Source organism: Halichoeres trimaculatus, unplaced genomic scaffold (genome assembly GCF_033239565.1).
Source record: "Halichoeres trimaculatus isolate MK-OKI-2021-1 unplaced genomic scaffold, fHalTri1.1 fHalTri1_scaffold_5, whole genome shotgun sequence".
Classification (NCBI taxonomy): Eukaryota; Metazoa; Chordata; class Actinopteri; order Labriformes; family Labridae; genus Halichoeres; species Halichoeres trimaculatus.
In genome coordinates this window covers 32,708,782-32,723,573 of record NW_027437183.1, presented here as the reverse complement: position 1 = coordinate 32,723,573, position 14,792 = coordinate 32,708,782, and the positions used below count along the sequence as shown (strand labels likewise).

General features: G+C 41.7%; 2 protein-coding genes across 3 annotated transcripts; both read left to right on the top strand.

Moving 5' to 3' along the window:
- The first annotated feature begins 1,281 nt into the window (after window positions 1–1,281).
- On the top strand, window positions 1,282–11,764 carry hps4 (HPS4 biogenesis of lysosomal organelles complex 3 subunit 2). Of its 2 annotated transcripts, none has more exons than XM_074671222.1 (12): window positions 1,282–1,690; window positions 5,070–5,160; window positions 5,236–5,379; window positions 5,499–5,606; window positions 5,771–5,887; window positions 6,327–6,421; window positions 6,523–6,595; window positions 8,919–9,043; window positions 9,157–9,823; window positions 9,902–10,028; window positions 10,360–10,386; window positions 10,577–10,688. In XM_074671222.1, the coding sequence occupies exons 1-11, from the start codon at window positions 1,659–1,661 to the stop codon at window positions 10,383–10,385; spliced, it is 1,605 nt and encodes a 534-aa protein (XP_074527323.1). In that variant the 5' UTR covers window positions 1,282–1,658; the 3' UTR covers window position 10,386; window positions 10,577–10,688. The 2 variants fall into 2 exon arrangements, with proteins under 2 accessions (XP_074527323.1, XP_074527324.1); XM_074671223.1 differs by lacking the exon at window positions 10,360–10,386 and adding an exon at window positions 10,990–11,764 and having other exon boundaries at window positions 1,650–1,690.
- Window positions 11,765–12,109: 345 nt separating this feature from the next.
- Window positions 12,110–14,321, top strand: LOC141791036 (uncharacterized). Its single transcript, XM_074671224.1, has 3 exons — window positions 12,110–12,806; window positions 13,529–13,673; window positions 13,833–14,321. Exons 1-3 carry the CDS (start codon window positions 12,380–12,382, stop codon window positions 14,158–14,160), a joined length of 900 nt encoding a protein of 299 aa, XP_074527325.1. The 5' UTR covers window positions 12,110–12,379; the 3' UTR covers window positions 14,161–14,321.
- Window positions 14,322–14,792: the final 471 nt, after the last annotated feature.

Here is a 14,792-nt window from a genome sequence, read left to right as displayed (position 1 = left end):
CGTTATGTACGCATTCTAACGACACATCAGTGCAACCAGGTGTAAAATAATGGTAGATAAATCGCCTCTATTACCATGTGAAAGTATTAAATCATACGACCTGTGTTGAGAAGGAAAATAAAACTGAAGAGTAAATCTGCATGTAGCGATTTACACAGGTCAACACAAGAAGAGCAATGCTTAAGGAAAAAGACATATAATCAAGCAACATTAAACAGTAGGTACTTCAGAAAAATCTTTTTTAAGAAAAACTTTTACAATGTTGCTAAAACGCTCATGCTAGATATAAGATTGAGTAAGAGTTTTGGTCTTCAATGTTTGAAGATTCCGACAAAGAGGAAGAAATGCAATTTTTCAAGATGTGTTTTTTTTTTTTTTTTTTTTTTTTTTTTTTTTTTTGTTGTTGTTGTTGTTGTTGATACTTTAAAAGATCAGTGTATATCATTGTAGATTAACTGTTAAACTGAATTTTATATGACATTACTCATGGTCTCCAAATTTGGAGTTTTTAATAACGATCATGATCGTTATTAAAAGGGGGGTTTAAAAAGCAGAGCAGAGTCATAGGCTGGATTTAGGTGTATTGGGACTTTTTTTTTTTTTTTTTTTGTAAATTCGCCAATATGTGACCATATTTTTTAGCATGGACTACGAAACATAACCCAGCATATAAAGCATCTCTGAATTCCTCCAGATGTCTACTTTGAAGATTCTTTTTATTTAAAATTATCATTTCTAAAAAAAAAAGTACGACTTAACCTTATAATGTATTTGACAGAAATTATTACTTTGTGCCGTGTTCAGTTATTAGGGAAGTCAGGTACATATCATTGTGATACTTTTCCTAATATCCTTTCTTATTGGGTTAAAAAAAATTAAAATGTAAAATGGAGTGTTAGGTCTCCTGCCCTTAACACTTCTCTGTATTCATCAGTGGCTCCTTTAGGTTTGTTATTCGTATGTAAATAGTTTCCCAAAGTTCCTCAAACATACTGTCATCAAGAAAATACTCTTGATCATGAAATATAAACACACATTCAGAATATTTTGTGTATTTCGCTGCGCTCAGATATCGTTGAAACTTTTTTGTTTGTTTGTTTAGGGTACATTATGTTTTTAATATCCATGCTCTTGTATCGAAATCAAGACAAAGCATACGTCCCAATTTGAAAAGCAAAATTTGACCAAAAACCAGGAGGCTGCAAGTTAAAAATACAGACTTTACATTATATTGTTTGTAAAAGTAACACACAGGTGTTGTTTTGGGTTTTAGAGCGGTTGTAAAAGGCGAACTAGTTTGTCCCTGCACGCCTTCCGTCCGTTCACATGACTCCCTCTGCGTGTGACTGATCTACATTCCTCAGGTGGCAGCAGCAGCAGAAAGTCTGTGACTGACTTCTTTCACTGAAGACTAGAAAACAAACAGAGCAGAGAAACTGTCACCACAGACCTCCAGTCATGTAACTTCTGTTTTTGATATCATCTCTGATCTACGGAAGCCCCGCGCGGTTTGGAGGAGGCCGACAGTTTCTCGGCTTAAACAAACTTCATCTTTTTCTCTTCTTCTGCACCTTGAGCCTGTTGGGTTGGAAATACATGGGTACGAGATAACTGATGCCTGAGCAACATTTGACTGTTATCTGGGCAGTTTGTCGGTGATGGCTGAGCTGATGCCGTCGGATTCAAGAAGGTAAGATAAACAGAGACAGTGCTGTTTCTGGTTTATTATTGCACAAACAAACTAATCCCCAGTCTCTCTGCTCTGTGGTGAAATATAAACCACCACTCTGATCCATGTATATGCAATGTGTTAAACCCTCCAGCCTCTAATAAGCTTAATAATATTAATTTTGTTAATTTGGATTGAGAAACAAACAGCAGACCTTCATGTTTTTTTTTATGGAGACCAGAGCACACAGTGTGTAACAGTCAATGGCTGTGTTCATTCAATGTTTCAGGGTCCAGTGAATCATAAGATTATCATTCAGTTTTGTGGCATTTTTTGAAGCTTGTTTAATGTTTTTGAACCTTTTTTAAGTAACTTTTTTTCCCCATTAGCTCAAAGACTCAGTCACTTCACCATCATAAAGACAAAAGCCTCACACTGAGGTTTGGCCTCATACAAACTGAGGGTAGCCCCACGCAGAGGGGAACATTTACATGCCAGTTGTACATTGCTACTGACAATTACTTTTTTTATTTTTTACTTGTATTGTTGACATGTTTACAAAAGAAACCTATTACACACATGTGCCGAATATTTACCTATCCTGATGTACTTTATCATTGAAAAATGTATTTATGGCGACATATTGTGATTTTTTTAAGGATACATCCAAAAAATAAACCATTCAAGTCCTAATTCAGATCATTAATGACTGTTCTCCATAGTTTGGTTGACATATGTACCATCATGTAAACATGTCTGATGTTTTTGAAACCATTGGTCAACTGAGGGGGATTAGGCCTCATCTAGTACAAAGTGATTGTTTCTCTGTAGTCATCAACAAAATGAGCAGAGTATAACACTGATCCTTCATGAACAGGTGCCCAGGCTACATTTACAGCAGTAACAGGTCCAGGGGGGTGTCTGTTTCTAGAGTTTCCTTGATCTCAGACAGTCTTAAAATATAAAAAATATAAAAGCACACATTTTCAGCAGGCTCCCAAAGATCTTTACATTAACCTTCCAGTCAAACTCTTTCCTGACATCCTGGCTCTCTGTGACATCTAAAACATACACTTTCCCAATCATTACCTTCTATTGTTCTATTTAAACCCAGTTTCCATTCACGATTTAACACTTTTTATGGGACCTTTTATTCAAGCTAGCTTAAAATTTTGTATTTTCTTTTTTAAGCATGTGTCATAATCGTATTCTTCTTTGTGACAAAGTTGATTGAATGAGAGACTACATACAAACTCCACACAGAAAGGCCCACCTGAACTGGTGACCTTCTTGCTGTGAGACACTGCACCACCATGCAGCTGGTTTACATCATAAATACAAGCCTCAAAATGTGCATTGGATGAACAGATTGATGAATTAGTAAAATAACATAGAATTTCTACCTGTAATTTTAATAGAACAAATTTCTACAGTGTGTGTGAACAGCTGTCTTACATCACACAGCTAACACAAGTTCACACTGGTTCCTTTCACACAGTAACGAAAACAATCAGGCTGAAACCCAAAGCTCATTCCTGTTTGTCCTGTACAATCTGTGATATAATATTACTAAGAACAGAAAGAAAGAAAGAAATTTACACCAAAAGATTTTTCTTTTGTTGTAAATTACTTTTAATGACCGCATAGTTTGAACTCATCACTCATCACTCATCACATATATCGCCCGGCCGATATATCGGGCCGATATTTGGACATGTGTCTCTATCGGCCATTGGCCGTATTTTCTTTTAAAAAGCCGATTTTTGATCCATTGTATAAAATGACGCAATTTTTGATCAGGCACAAAAAAGATGAGCACCTCAAACTTGTGGAACCACTTGGATACATTACATACTTTTGTTCAAATTATATTAATAAGTTTAAATTTCTTTTTTGACATTTTAAGAAGAGTGTGAATGTTTACTACTGCTTGTTACATTGTGTGTTTACTCAGACAAAATATTTCATTGTTTTGAAAGCTGAATAAATGTTCAGAGGACTGGACACGGCTTGTTCTTTAGTTGCTCAGAAATTGCTGCGTTTCACAAAAATGTGATAAATATATATTTATTTAACAATCGGCCTGAATATCAAAATGGAAAAATTGGCTATGCATATCGGCATCGGCTGCCCAAATTTGGAAAGCATCGGCATCGGCCCCCAAAAAACCCATATCGGTCGACCTCTACTTTTAGATAATAATATCTTAAATTATTTAACTTTTTTATTTTGTAATTATTTCTTTCTAATATTCTCAAAGACAAAAGGTCTAAACTTCTTAAAGTGCAGATCTGATGAATAGAGGAGTTGTATAGTTCTAAAAACTAAGATTTATTTATCCTTCAAACAGCTTTTATCCTGGAGTTTTAAGATATGCTCTATATGTTAATATGCATTTCCCCAGATCACAAATGTCACTGTCACTGACTGTATATAGAGTCGACTGCGTGGCTCTATCATGTATTGTACAGTTTTAAAGCCAAAATTCCCCAGTCACAGGCGCAGCCATTGGTGATTGTTGTGCAGCCAGAGTCTGCAAGGGATTCTGGGAGAATCTGAGTGGAGCCAGGTGACAAAAATAATAATAATTTTTTATTTTTTTCCAAAGTCTAATCACTTCTTGACTCTAACTCAAGACACATTTTACAGTACCCCCCAAAAATACACAAGAACAGCAGCTGTCAATCATCATTAAACATGAGGTAAAACCTTGGTGTTAACCTCTGATAACTAATGAAAAAAAAAATCCCTAGAAAAAAAGAGGACTTGAATACAAGGCAGCCAAATGATATCTTCAAATCACCGCAACAATTGGACGTGAGAAACATTTCTGCGAGGTATATTAATTTGTTAAAGTTTGACCACAGCCCATCTGCAATGACTGGGGAGATGGATTTTTTGACCTATACTGCAGCCAGCCACCAGGGGGAGCAGTTTTCGTGGCAACCTCACCTCGAGCTGGACAAAATGACGTCCTTTTAAACTTTTTTTTTTTTTTAAAGTCTATGGTCACAATATGCCATTAACTATGGAATACTGAGCCAACAAAACTATATATTTAGAAATGTCCTCCTCAAAAGGTGTTTGTTTGACAAACAGGTGTTATAAGACTGCAACAGACTGAGATAGTATTGTTTGAATGTGTTCTTTGTGAAGTTTCCACAGTTTATGATCAATCATAACTCCTAGAATTTCAACTCTGTTTAACTTCATTTTTATTCCTTAACCAAGCTGCCGCCACAAAACACCATAAATTTGTTTTTATCTCAGCTTTAATAGAGTAGAAGAATAAAACAGCAGTGTTTTGTTCTGTGAAACCAGCCACTTTACTCGAAAGCTAATGACAGTGACTGTGTTTGCTGTAACCCTCTGACCTCAGCCCTGCTGCTGTGTTTTACAGGTGTACTTATTTCTTCCTCTACGATGGATCTAAGGTCAAAGGAGAGGGCGACCCTACGAGACAGGGGATCTGCTACTTCTACCCTGAAGAGGTTTGACCCTCAGGAAATGTGCTGGTTAATGAGTCTGATGAATCATGTTTGATGTTGTGTGTGTGTTTCTGTCAGACCTCTTTAGATAAGCAGGAGCTGCTCTGTGGTCAGCTGGCTGGCGTGGCCCGCTGCGTCTCTGAGCTGTCTCTTTCCCCTGTACGCGTGCTGAGGCTGCGCCGCAACAAGTTCGCTGTGCGCATGAGAGATGATTTCGTTTGGGTGAGTGAGCAGACGAGAGGCCCACCTGCTGGTCTCAGGAAGGCTTTTGATCATTGATGTCTCACTCCCCTCAGTTTGTGGACGTTATTTTGAGTGTGGGTTTTGTTTATTTTGCTCAGGCTCTTGGCTGCTCAGCAGAAGTCCCCACTGTTAGTGTGTGTGAGCTCCTGGATCAGCTCATAAACCTCTTTTGTTTCTACAACGGATCTGTCAGACGGAGCTACCAGGTGCTCTACTCCATTACATAACAGTCATTCACTATAAGCTCACCCCGTTTTAAGACTTGTCTGGCCCAAAGTTATTTAAAGGGGACACACATTTAAATTGTTTTCATTTCAGGGGACACTGGCTCTTCGTTACATAGTATTTTCACCTTTGTCTTAATCTGCAGCTCAACAGTCACGAGGCTCTGGCTGCTCGATGGGCTCAGTACCTCTCCCACCTGCAGTCAGGCTGCTCAGAGCTTCACTACATCTTCAGCTGTCTGAGGACCCTCGACTCAACTAATGTATGTTCTCCATTGTGTTTCCTAACTCTTTCTTAGCTAACACGGCTGTGGTGCTGCTTCTGTCACTGCACGCACATGATGTGCAGATTTCAGACAGGATGTGACCGTGTCTTAACATCTGTGGTATTGTGAAAGAGCACACTTCATCCTCATGAACACACAGGAGGGAGATGTCTTCTTTCATTTGTTTTCTACCAAGTAAAAAATGCTAAAATAATTTATTCAAATGTTATCTGTCATGTCTCTGGGTTCAGTTAAACACAAAGAGAGACGTCAAGTGTGAGCCAAGATAAAATAGTTAACATGAAATCTGAAAACCTTGATATTTAAACCACCACTAAAAAATCTTATGCAATAATCAATCTTTAAATTTATCAACTTTTGGTTTATAAACGTGTACACGCTCTGAAAGAATAACATTTCTAACTCTGGCCCTCAGGTTGACCCGTTACTCCTGCTCAAAGCGGCTCTCATCCTGCAGGCCTGCCAGCGCTGCCCTCTAGTGTTAGCAGGCTGTATTCTGTTCAGAGGAAGGTGAGACCTCTGAATTTCACTAACATCCACCTGACATCTGGATACTCTCTGTTAAAGGGCAGGTTGTCAAATCTGTCTTGTCTTCCTTTTCTTTCCCACAGAGTGGTGAGCACACAGATGAGTCCACAGCTCACCATGAAAGTGATGGTTCATGAGAACGAAACGTACAACAAGGTGGGTCAGGGTGGTGGAAACACTGAGTGAAGTCAGGAAGCAGATGAGCCAGGCTGGAGATGTGAATCAACACGGTGCTCTGATTCCCTCAGGGACAGTTTAATAAAACACTCTCAAAGAGCAGCGCTGCTAACACAATTTGACACACAACTTCCTGGCTCAGAGTTAGATGAGAAAATGAATTCATCAGTCAGGTCTGAGCAGTCAATATGAAACTGAAGCCAGCATCAAGTTAGCTATGCTAAGCATCCAAAGCTAATTAACTTCACATTATCTCATTATATCTTGGCTGTTTGATCTGTATAATTAACCATAAAAACAGTGGTTTGCCAGTAAATGTTGTCATGTGCTGTAGATCTTCGGAGGTGCTGCATATCTTGTACAGACAGAGCTGAGCTGACTTCGCCCTGCTTTAAGACTTAAAAAAAAGTCCAAGTCTGTACAAAAACACAAGACAGACCTCTGTTGATAACAAAAAAATTGATTAAGTGTAACAACTTAATGATAACATGGGGAACATCCTGACCCTTTCATACATTTTGTGACTTTGCACAAAATCAATTAGCTGTCTCAGCAGTTGTGTTCTTCTTATTTATGAGGTAGCTATGGATAAAGGTTCCTAAATGCTAAAATTATTAATCCTGAATGATAAAATGGCAAAATGTAGAGCTAGAATGGCAAATTCCAGGAATTTTTTAAAGTTGGAAACTTTTCATGGGACTTTTTGTAAATTAGCTGTTATTAACTGTAACTTATATCACTTTAATTTACCTGGTCATACACATGTATAAATATTAAACATTTTGGTTTGTTGTAAGCAGATATGCTTGCAAATATGTAGGGATGGGTACCAAATCAGGTACTTTTATAGGTACCAACTGAATTCTGTCAAAAGTACCAGGTACCAATTCATGTAAAATCAAAAGGTACCATGCTTACGTACCTAAATGCATCCTTGTGACTGTGAGGGGATGGAAGAGTAGGCAATTTTCCATGCTGGACACGAACACAACATTGCAAGGTTATACATTGAAGAATAAATATGTTAAATTTATTTTTAAAAATATATTTTATTATTAAACAAATTGATTTTTTTACCACATAAACACAAAAATGTACTAAAAATTGGTACTGTTGAGTACCAGTACCGATTGCCAGGTACTGGGCATTGGTATCGTATCGTTTCACATGTGAAAGGTACCCATCCCTACACACATGCCTAACACAGTATCTTTAAATGACATAACTGAATTTTCAGGATTTCTTCCAAACTGAGTCTGAGTGTCAGATATTAAATAAGTTTGTTCTTCTTCCTGCTTCTTTTCACTCATGTAAACTGAGAAACTTAGAAAATGATTGTCTTGTTTTGTTTTCATTTTTTCTGCTTTCATTTATTTGTGTTACTCACTGTTTATGGTGTCATTTACATGAACAAAAACAAGTCATAAAGTCAAGTTTCATGAATACAGGCATAGATATTAGTCTCAGCTAGCCTCTAAAAATGAAAATAGTTTAACTTGAATTTGTCCTCTTCTTAAAGTTAAACCAGACCATCAAATACCAGACTCCAAATCCAGAAATGTGGTCTCAGTGGAAATGCTGTGGGCTGGTGAAGCAGTGATTGATGATTAAATGATCTTGGAATTGTTTGAGCATGTGATTTGTGTTACACTGTTGAATTTTTATTCAATCATGTCATTTAACCAAATTATTTTTTAAAGCCTCATTCCAGTTCATTACAAGAAAAAATATAAAAGTTCCAAAATTTTCAAGCCAAAAATTTCTGGCTTTTTATTTTTGGTTCATTTAAGTTGACAGCAACAAAACCCTTAAATTTTCTGCATCTTTGCAACCCTATGTTGGACTATTCCTATAATAAAGGTATGTTTTTGTTGAGACCACAGGTGTCCAGGATGGAGTTACTAAATGTTGACATGGTCTCTTTAGTCAGTTTGACATGTTGAGCCATGACCAGCTGTTTATTGTGGTCGTTCTGATGAAAATCAGTCTAATGCTCGCTGTCTGCCCTTCGACAGCTGGCAGGAAGTATTGGATTTGTAAATAATGTGTTGCTGATGAGTAATTGACTCTGAATCTGTGAATCTAAACCCAAAGTCTTATGATTTTACTGAGACCATGTCCAGTCTTCTCTGCTTCCTCTTAGTTAACCTGAACGTCTGGTGTTAGACATCAACCAGTCAGCTGGCAGTCATGCAGCTCATGAAAATATTTTTACGTTTTTTTTTTTGTTCAGCAGCTGATGCTGCAGGAACATGAGTAAATATAATGTGATGTCTTTGTTGCTCTTTTTCTGTTGGTTTAGGCTCAGAAGCTGAATGGACAGAGGACCTCCAGCCCGTTTGGAGGTGATGTCTGCTACACAACTGTGTACCTGACCATGTCTGAGCTCCAGTTCCTGCAGTCCGTCCCCATCGACAAAGACTTCAGGTACCCCCTTCCCTCAGCCAGTGTCAGTGAAGAGGTTTACAGAAGGTGCTTGACAAACGCTGTTTAGATGCTTCATGTGTGTCTGATATCTCATCCTGTTTTCTACCCTCCAGTTCCCATTCGTCCTCACACAAAGACACGCCCCCAACCAGGACCCGCCTGTCCAGAACGTTGTCCGACATGACCTTTACAGAGTCGGAGAATTCAGATCCAGGTTGCTCCCAGTCGTACATGAAGGTTTCCTTCAGCCCCCATTTATCTGACTGCTCAGTTTTCAGCCCGTCGACTTCGCAGAGCACCAGCGACCCAGCGAGCCCCCCTCCACAGCTGCTGGAGTCGTCTTTGTCAAATGGAAATCACTCTGATGAAGCAGAGGAGGAGGCGCTGGAAGTGTCCTATTACCACAGTTTTAACAGCAATGAAGGCGGAGGCAGCCAGGAGCACCAGGAAAGAGTCAGCACAGTGCCTGAAGAAAATCCTTGTTTCAATGGAGACAGGGAGGATGGAGACGCAGCTCATGGGCCAGCCTGTGACTTCCAAGCGGCTGAATGTGGAAACGAACAAGAGGAGAAAAGTCTGGAAGACGCCAGCCGAGGAGAGAGCTCTGAGGAGCAGAGGGCAGAGATGAGCTGTCCTTCACCTCGCTCTGAATCTTTTGACAATCCAGAGGAGAGTCCTCTGATCCCCATGATGCTGTACCTGCACCGGGTCAAAGGTCTGGTCCTGGCTCTGCTGGCAGAGCCGCACTTCTTGAGCGACACGGCGTCTATGGAGGAAGTGGTGAGAGGAACCCAGCCAACAACTCAACATGAGCGATTTATTTTTAAAGGTCTGATATCAGTTTAATTTCCGTTTCAGTATCACAGTAGCCTGGCGTCCCTCAACGGACTGGAGGCCCATCTGAGGAACGTCTCTCCTGTAGCTCCGGGGGCTCCAGGACCGTACGTCTTCGCCCACTTTGACTGTATTCAGAGCACACTGACAGGTGAGGCAGCAGAAACACTTCTTTTTCCTTCTCTCTTGTTATTCATCTTTTCTTTTCTCCCATCATACACATGTATCTCTCTTCTTGTGCAATACTCATGTCTTTTATCTCATATCTTTCAATCTCATACTTGTCTCTCTTTTTGCGTAACATAAATAAATATCTCTTCTTTGCCTATGACACTCAAATGTCTCCTCTCTTCTCCTGTAACATGTTCACATCTCTTCTGTATTCCCCTCTTCTTATGACGCTCATATGTTCATCACCTTGAATCCCTCTTTGTATGTCCCTCCTTGCTTTTTCTTATCTCTGATCATCCTTTCTTTTCCAGTCTCTCAGCTCTCACCTTTCCTCTAGCGTGAGTATTTTCTCCTCCTCTGTCTCTACCTGGCTGGCACAGGGCCTCTCAGAGATGGTTTGTTTATATTTGTCTTTGCATGAGCTAATGACTAATTAGTGACTCTCTGATCTTTAGTGCAGCAGGCATGTCTGTCCAGGTAAACGTGCCGCTGTGGCGCTGACTCTCTTGTTGTTGTGTACCTCTGCAGCCAACCTGTCTGGTCGACCAGGGGGAGCCCCAGAGCGTCCTTTTGTGAGGGCCACATCACTTCTTCACTCGCATTTCTATAACACTGAAACTCTGCAGGAGGCTATTATCAGGTCAGTACGGCAGTGACATGATGGTGGTGGTTGGGGGGGGTGTCCTTCTTTCATGACCCTTCCAGTAAAAGTCGGGGGCTGGGGTCGGTTTTGTCACGTCGTGTTTTCTGTCATCACATCGTTGCAGAGTTACGCTCTTTTCCCGGACCTGCACAGACCTCACTCCCCAGCATGCAGCTTTCACTGAGAGCACAACTCTCCTTTTGTTCTGTGTCTTTCTTACTCCTCTTCATCGTACGACCGGCTTGGCTTCATTATTCGACATGCTTGAAATGTAAATGTGTGGGACATTTCTCTGCAGGAGTGCTGGAGCTGCAGTGTATGGAACCCGCAGCGTGGCCCAGGAGACTTACTTCCAGCAGCACGGAGGATCGGTGAGGAACTCTGGGATCCCTAACCACCAGGACAGCGCCTTCTCTCTGCCCACCAAAGCCCGGCACCGGCTCCTGAAGCACGGCGTCAACCTGCTGTAATAGAGGAGCTGTGTTAAAGTAGGAGGGACTGTCCTGTGAGTAAACTTTTAAATCCGAGACATCTTGAAAACGTGACGTCGAGCTTCCTGTGTTTTTGTAGCTGCTCTAGTTTTCCTCTGACGTAGATATCAACCTGTGTTTTCTTATGACCTTACTGCACTGACACCCAGAACAAAGCTTTTTTTTCCACTTTAATTTGACACGGCTCTGACACAGAGGGTAGCAGTACTGTTTACAGAAAGGCTGTTTGTGTTCTTGATATCTGTTTCTTTTTGCTGTATTCTGTTTACACACATTTTGTCACCTTATTAATTAATAACCTTATTAATTTGATAGGAAACTCAAACTAAACATCCTCTTTTTTTATTCCAGCACACAGTCATGCTGTCCTTTAAAGCACAGGCTGTATCCGTTCAGTCTACACATCCGTAAAATCTAAAGTAATTGGTCCCAAACATTTATTTATTTCAGTTTTTCCATTTTTATTGAACTGTTTTGCCTTTTTAAAGCTTCATTTGTATTTTGAACTGAGAAGAGATGCACTGTGATTTTCTGTAGAGTGTTGTTAGTGAATATTAAATGAAACCATGATCCTCTCACCCCTGAGTCCTGTGTCAGCTGCTTTCTGTAAATGGTTGCTGGAAACCACAGGAGCTACACAGACTTATTAGGGTCATCAGCGGCCCGCATGTGACCCTTCAATCTTCCTCTTTTGTTCTCCACCCGGGGCTCGGGTCTTTGTTTCGGACTGGTCTCCACAGACCCGCAGAGAGAGACGTGCGCGAGCCTCTCTTGGAAAGGCCAAACACAAGCGCGCAAAATGTTATCTCTCATGTTTGGTGCCACTGTTTTCTGCACGCATGTGTTGTAAACAAGATCGTTCTTGATGATCCGAATATGGAGTCATTAGAGTCATTAGCTAAGTGACTGAATTTGAATAGATGAGGTCGGCGCTCTTCGGGGCGCCTCATTATGCACGCGCATTAAAAGAAAGCGATGGGGGGCAAATGGGTGGTTAAGGGCACGAACAAAAAGAGGGGCAGGGTCTGCGAGGAGGGTCAGGATTCAAATTCTAAGTGGTAAGATGTTCCCATTGTCAGTGAGGTATATAGCAGACAGGGCGAACCCGCCGGAGGCAGATTTTTGGAGACCTGGCACCAGAGGAGCGGCCTGTTCATCGCTGTGAAGATCCGAGGGCCTGGATTTGGACACATCACCATGGCTTACTCGCGCTGTATTTGGATTGTTGTACTTCTCCTCCCTGTTTTGACAAGTGACAGTGGTGTGTTCGGTCGCGCAGTCGACACGCTTGGATTTCTGTCACAGTCGCCCAAACCTGCAGATGGATCCTCCGGGATAACTTTACGCACGGACGCGTCGAGGCGGTGGAGGCGCGGGGTCACGGGGACGCACAGGGAGCAGTGCGCGGAGCTCGCAGCGCCTTGGCTGGAGAACTCAAAACAAACTCAGGAGGATAATCCGACAGTGCTGCAGCTCCGTGTGCGACCCTTTTCCCCGGGCGCCTCTCAGGGCCTGGTTTTCCCCGGGAAACATCTTTTCAGCTTTGTTCGGAGGATTTACCGCTGCTGTCAGGAGGGACTAAACTGCAAGAGCGTAAAGGGAATACAAGGTCGCTTGAGAGGAGGTAAGACAAAAGAGAGCCGGCTATGCACACGCTTTCTGTGAAGCCTCCTTATTACTGCTGTGGATGCAACAAGGTTATGTTGGTTCTGCAGATAAATGAGGCATCAGGCCCTTTTACTAAACGAGTCAGACAAACATCATAAATGATCACATTTAAAATCAAGGTCACATAACTTGTGACCATTTAATCTCCAAATGAGTCAGTTTGTTCCTAATTAGGATGGATCACTTTTCTGAAGTCAGAGATCAGCTGAAGAGAGTAAACAGCTATTAAAGCCATGTGCAAGCTCCCACTTTAAATTAAAGGAGCCCATACAGAGAGCATGCCCACTAAGCCAGGATGAAAGAGTGCTCCACCTCCTTTAAAATACAGAGTAAAGAAGCCTTAATGAAAACACTGTTGAATAGTGACTCTGCAGGAATGTCATAAGATGTAAAAGTGAAAGCTGCTGAGCCTCCATATTTCACTCAGCTGTATGGAGGACCATGTTATCTGCATACAAATAGGCCTTAGCTGGCTTAATGTCTCTGTGGAGCAGTGTGGAGAAATCCTGCTGACAGATTAACAAGGCATTAAGAGCGAAGACATCCCCGATGTGGAGGAGATATTACTCTGATCCCTGGGATTTATCACAGTGCAGCCTGACGCCAAAGGATGTGATGTAAACAGCTCTCACTCAAACCAAACTGATAGACTTTCCTTCTCCTCCCTCTCCTCCTCAGACACAGATGTGGAGTTTCTCCTCACCAGGGACAATCTATCATTGACAATAACACGAGCCGAGCTCCACCTCCAACTGGCCAACCCTCAACATCTGGACATCCATCCTGTGATCTCATCCTTGGCGAAGCGTGACCTCCCCACAAGGTAAACACTCAGCTCTTGATGTGATGTTATTTACGCTCACTGAGTTCTCCATCAGCCTGAGAGCCTCTGAAGACACACAGAGTGTTGGATAGCTGACTGAAAGAAGCCTGAAGGGCTCACAGACCTGCTCTAAACCCTGTCTTCTTTCACCTCCTGCAGGTACAGTCTGTGGTCTCGCGGTGACACGGTGGAGCTGAGGGTGGATCTGCTCTTCCTCTTCCACGACCTGCAGGAAGCGGCAGGTGGTGCCAGAGAGAGCCCCAGCTTGGTGAACATGCGGCGGGTGGTGTTTTCTCCAAGAGGGGATGGATCTGGAGAAAAGGCCGCTCTGGGGGCTCTGCAGGACTCTGATGGAGATGTGTGGGGGGATGGGCCCCTGCAGCTCGGCTTGGTCTTGGGCTGCAGTCAGGCTGGATCGGGGGTCTCCTGCAGATCAGGTGGTGTTCACCTCATACACACACCTTTCATAGCTCTGTACTCCAGGTGAAGCCGGGCTGGAACAGGACTGAGTTCTGCAAAGTTTTCAATGCACTTCAATGTAAAGTCTATTAATTTATGTGTTATCTTTAACTATATTAACCTTTATGTAAATAGTGAATATGATATACTGTATCTTTAAGGAGGCTTTCTTTCACTATTAAAGCTCAACCCAACGATGAACTGTGACAGAAGCGTGTGTGTGTGTGTGTGTGTGTGTGTGTGTGTGTGTGTGTGTGTGTGTGTGTGTGTGTGTGTGTGTGCAGGGGCGTATTTAGTGGTTTGGGGGCACAAGGCAAACCCAGTCAATGGGGCCCTCCATGTCCTTGTAACTCATCTTCCTCAGAGCTAGACTGGCCTTCCCTGGGTCCACTGTCTCTTTCCCAGAATCAAGGCATGAGACAGTGCTAATCTTGTACATGGTAACTTAACGCAACTAAATGCATTTCCTCAAGTTCTGTACTTTAGTTTGATTTTGAAAAAAGTGAATCCATAATTTAGTCCACTTTGTCCTGCATCTGAAATCTTTTATGGTCAATTGACAGCTTATTATACTGAGCTTATTTGTCCCACAGTGGGGAATTTACAGAGTAACAGTAACAAACAAGAAAGTATGAAGTGAAAAACATTACAATAGGTAAA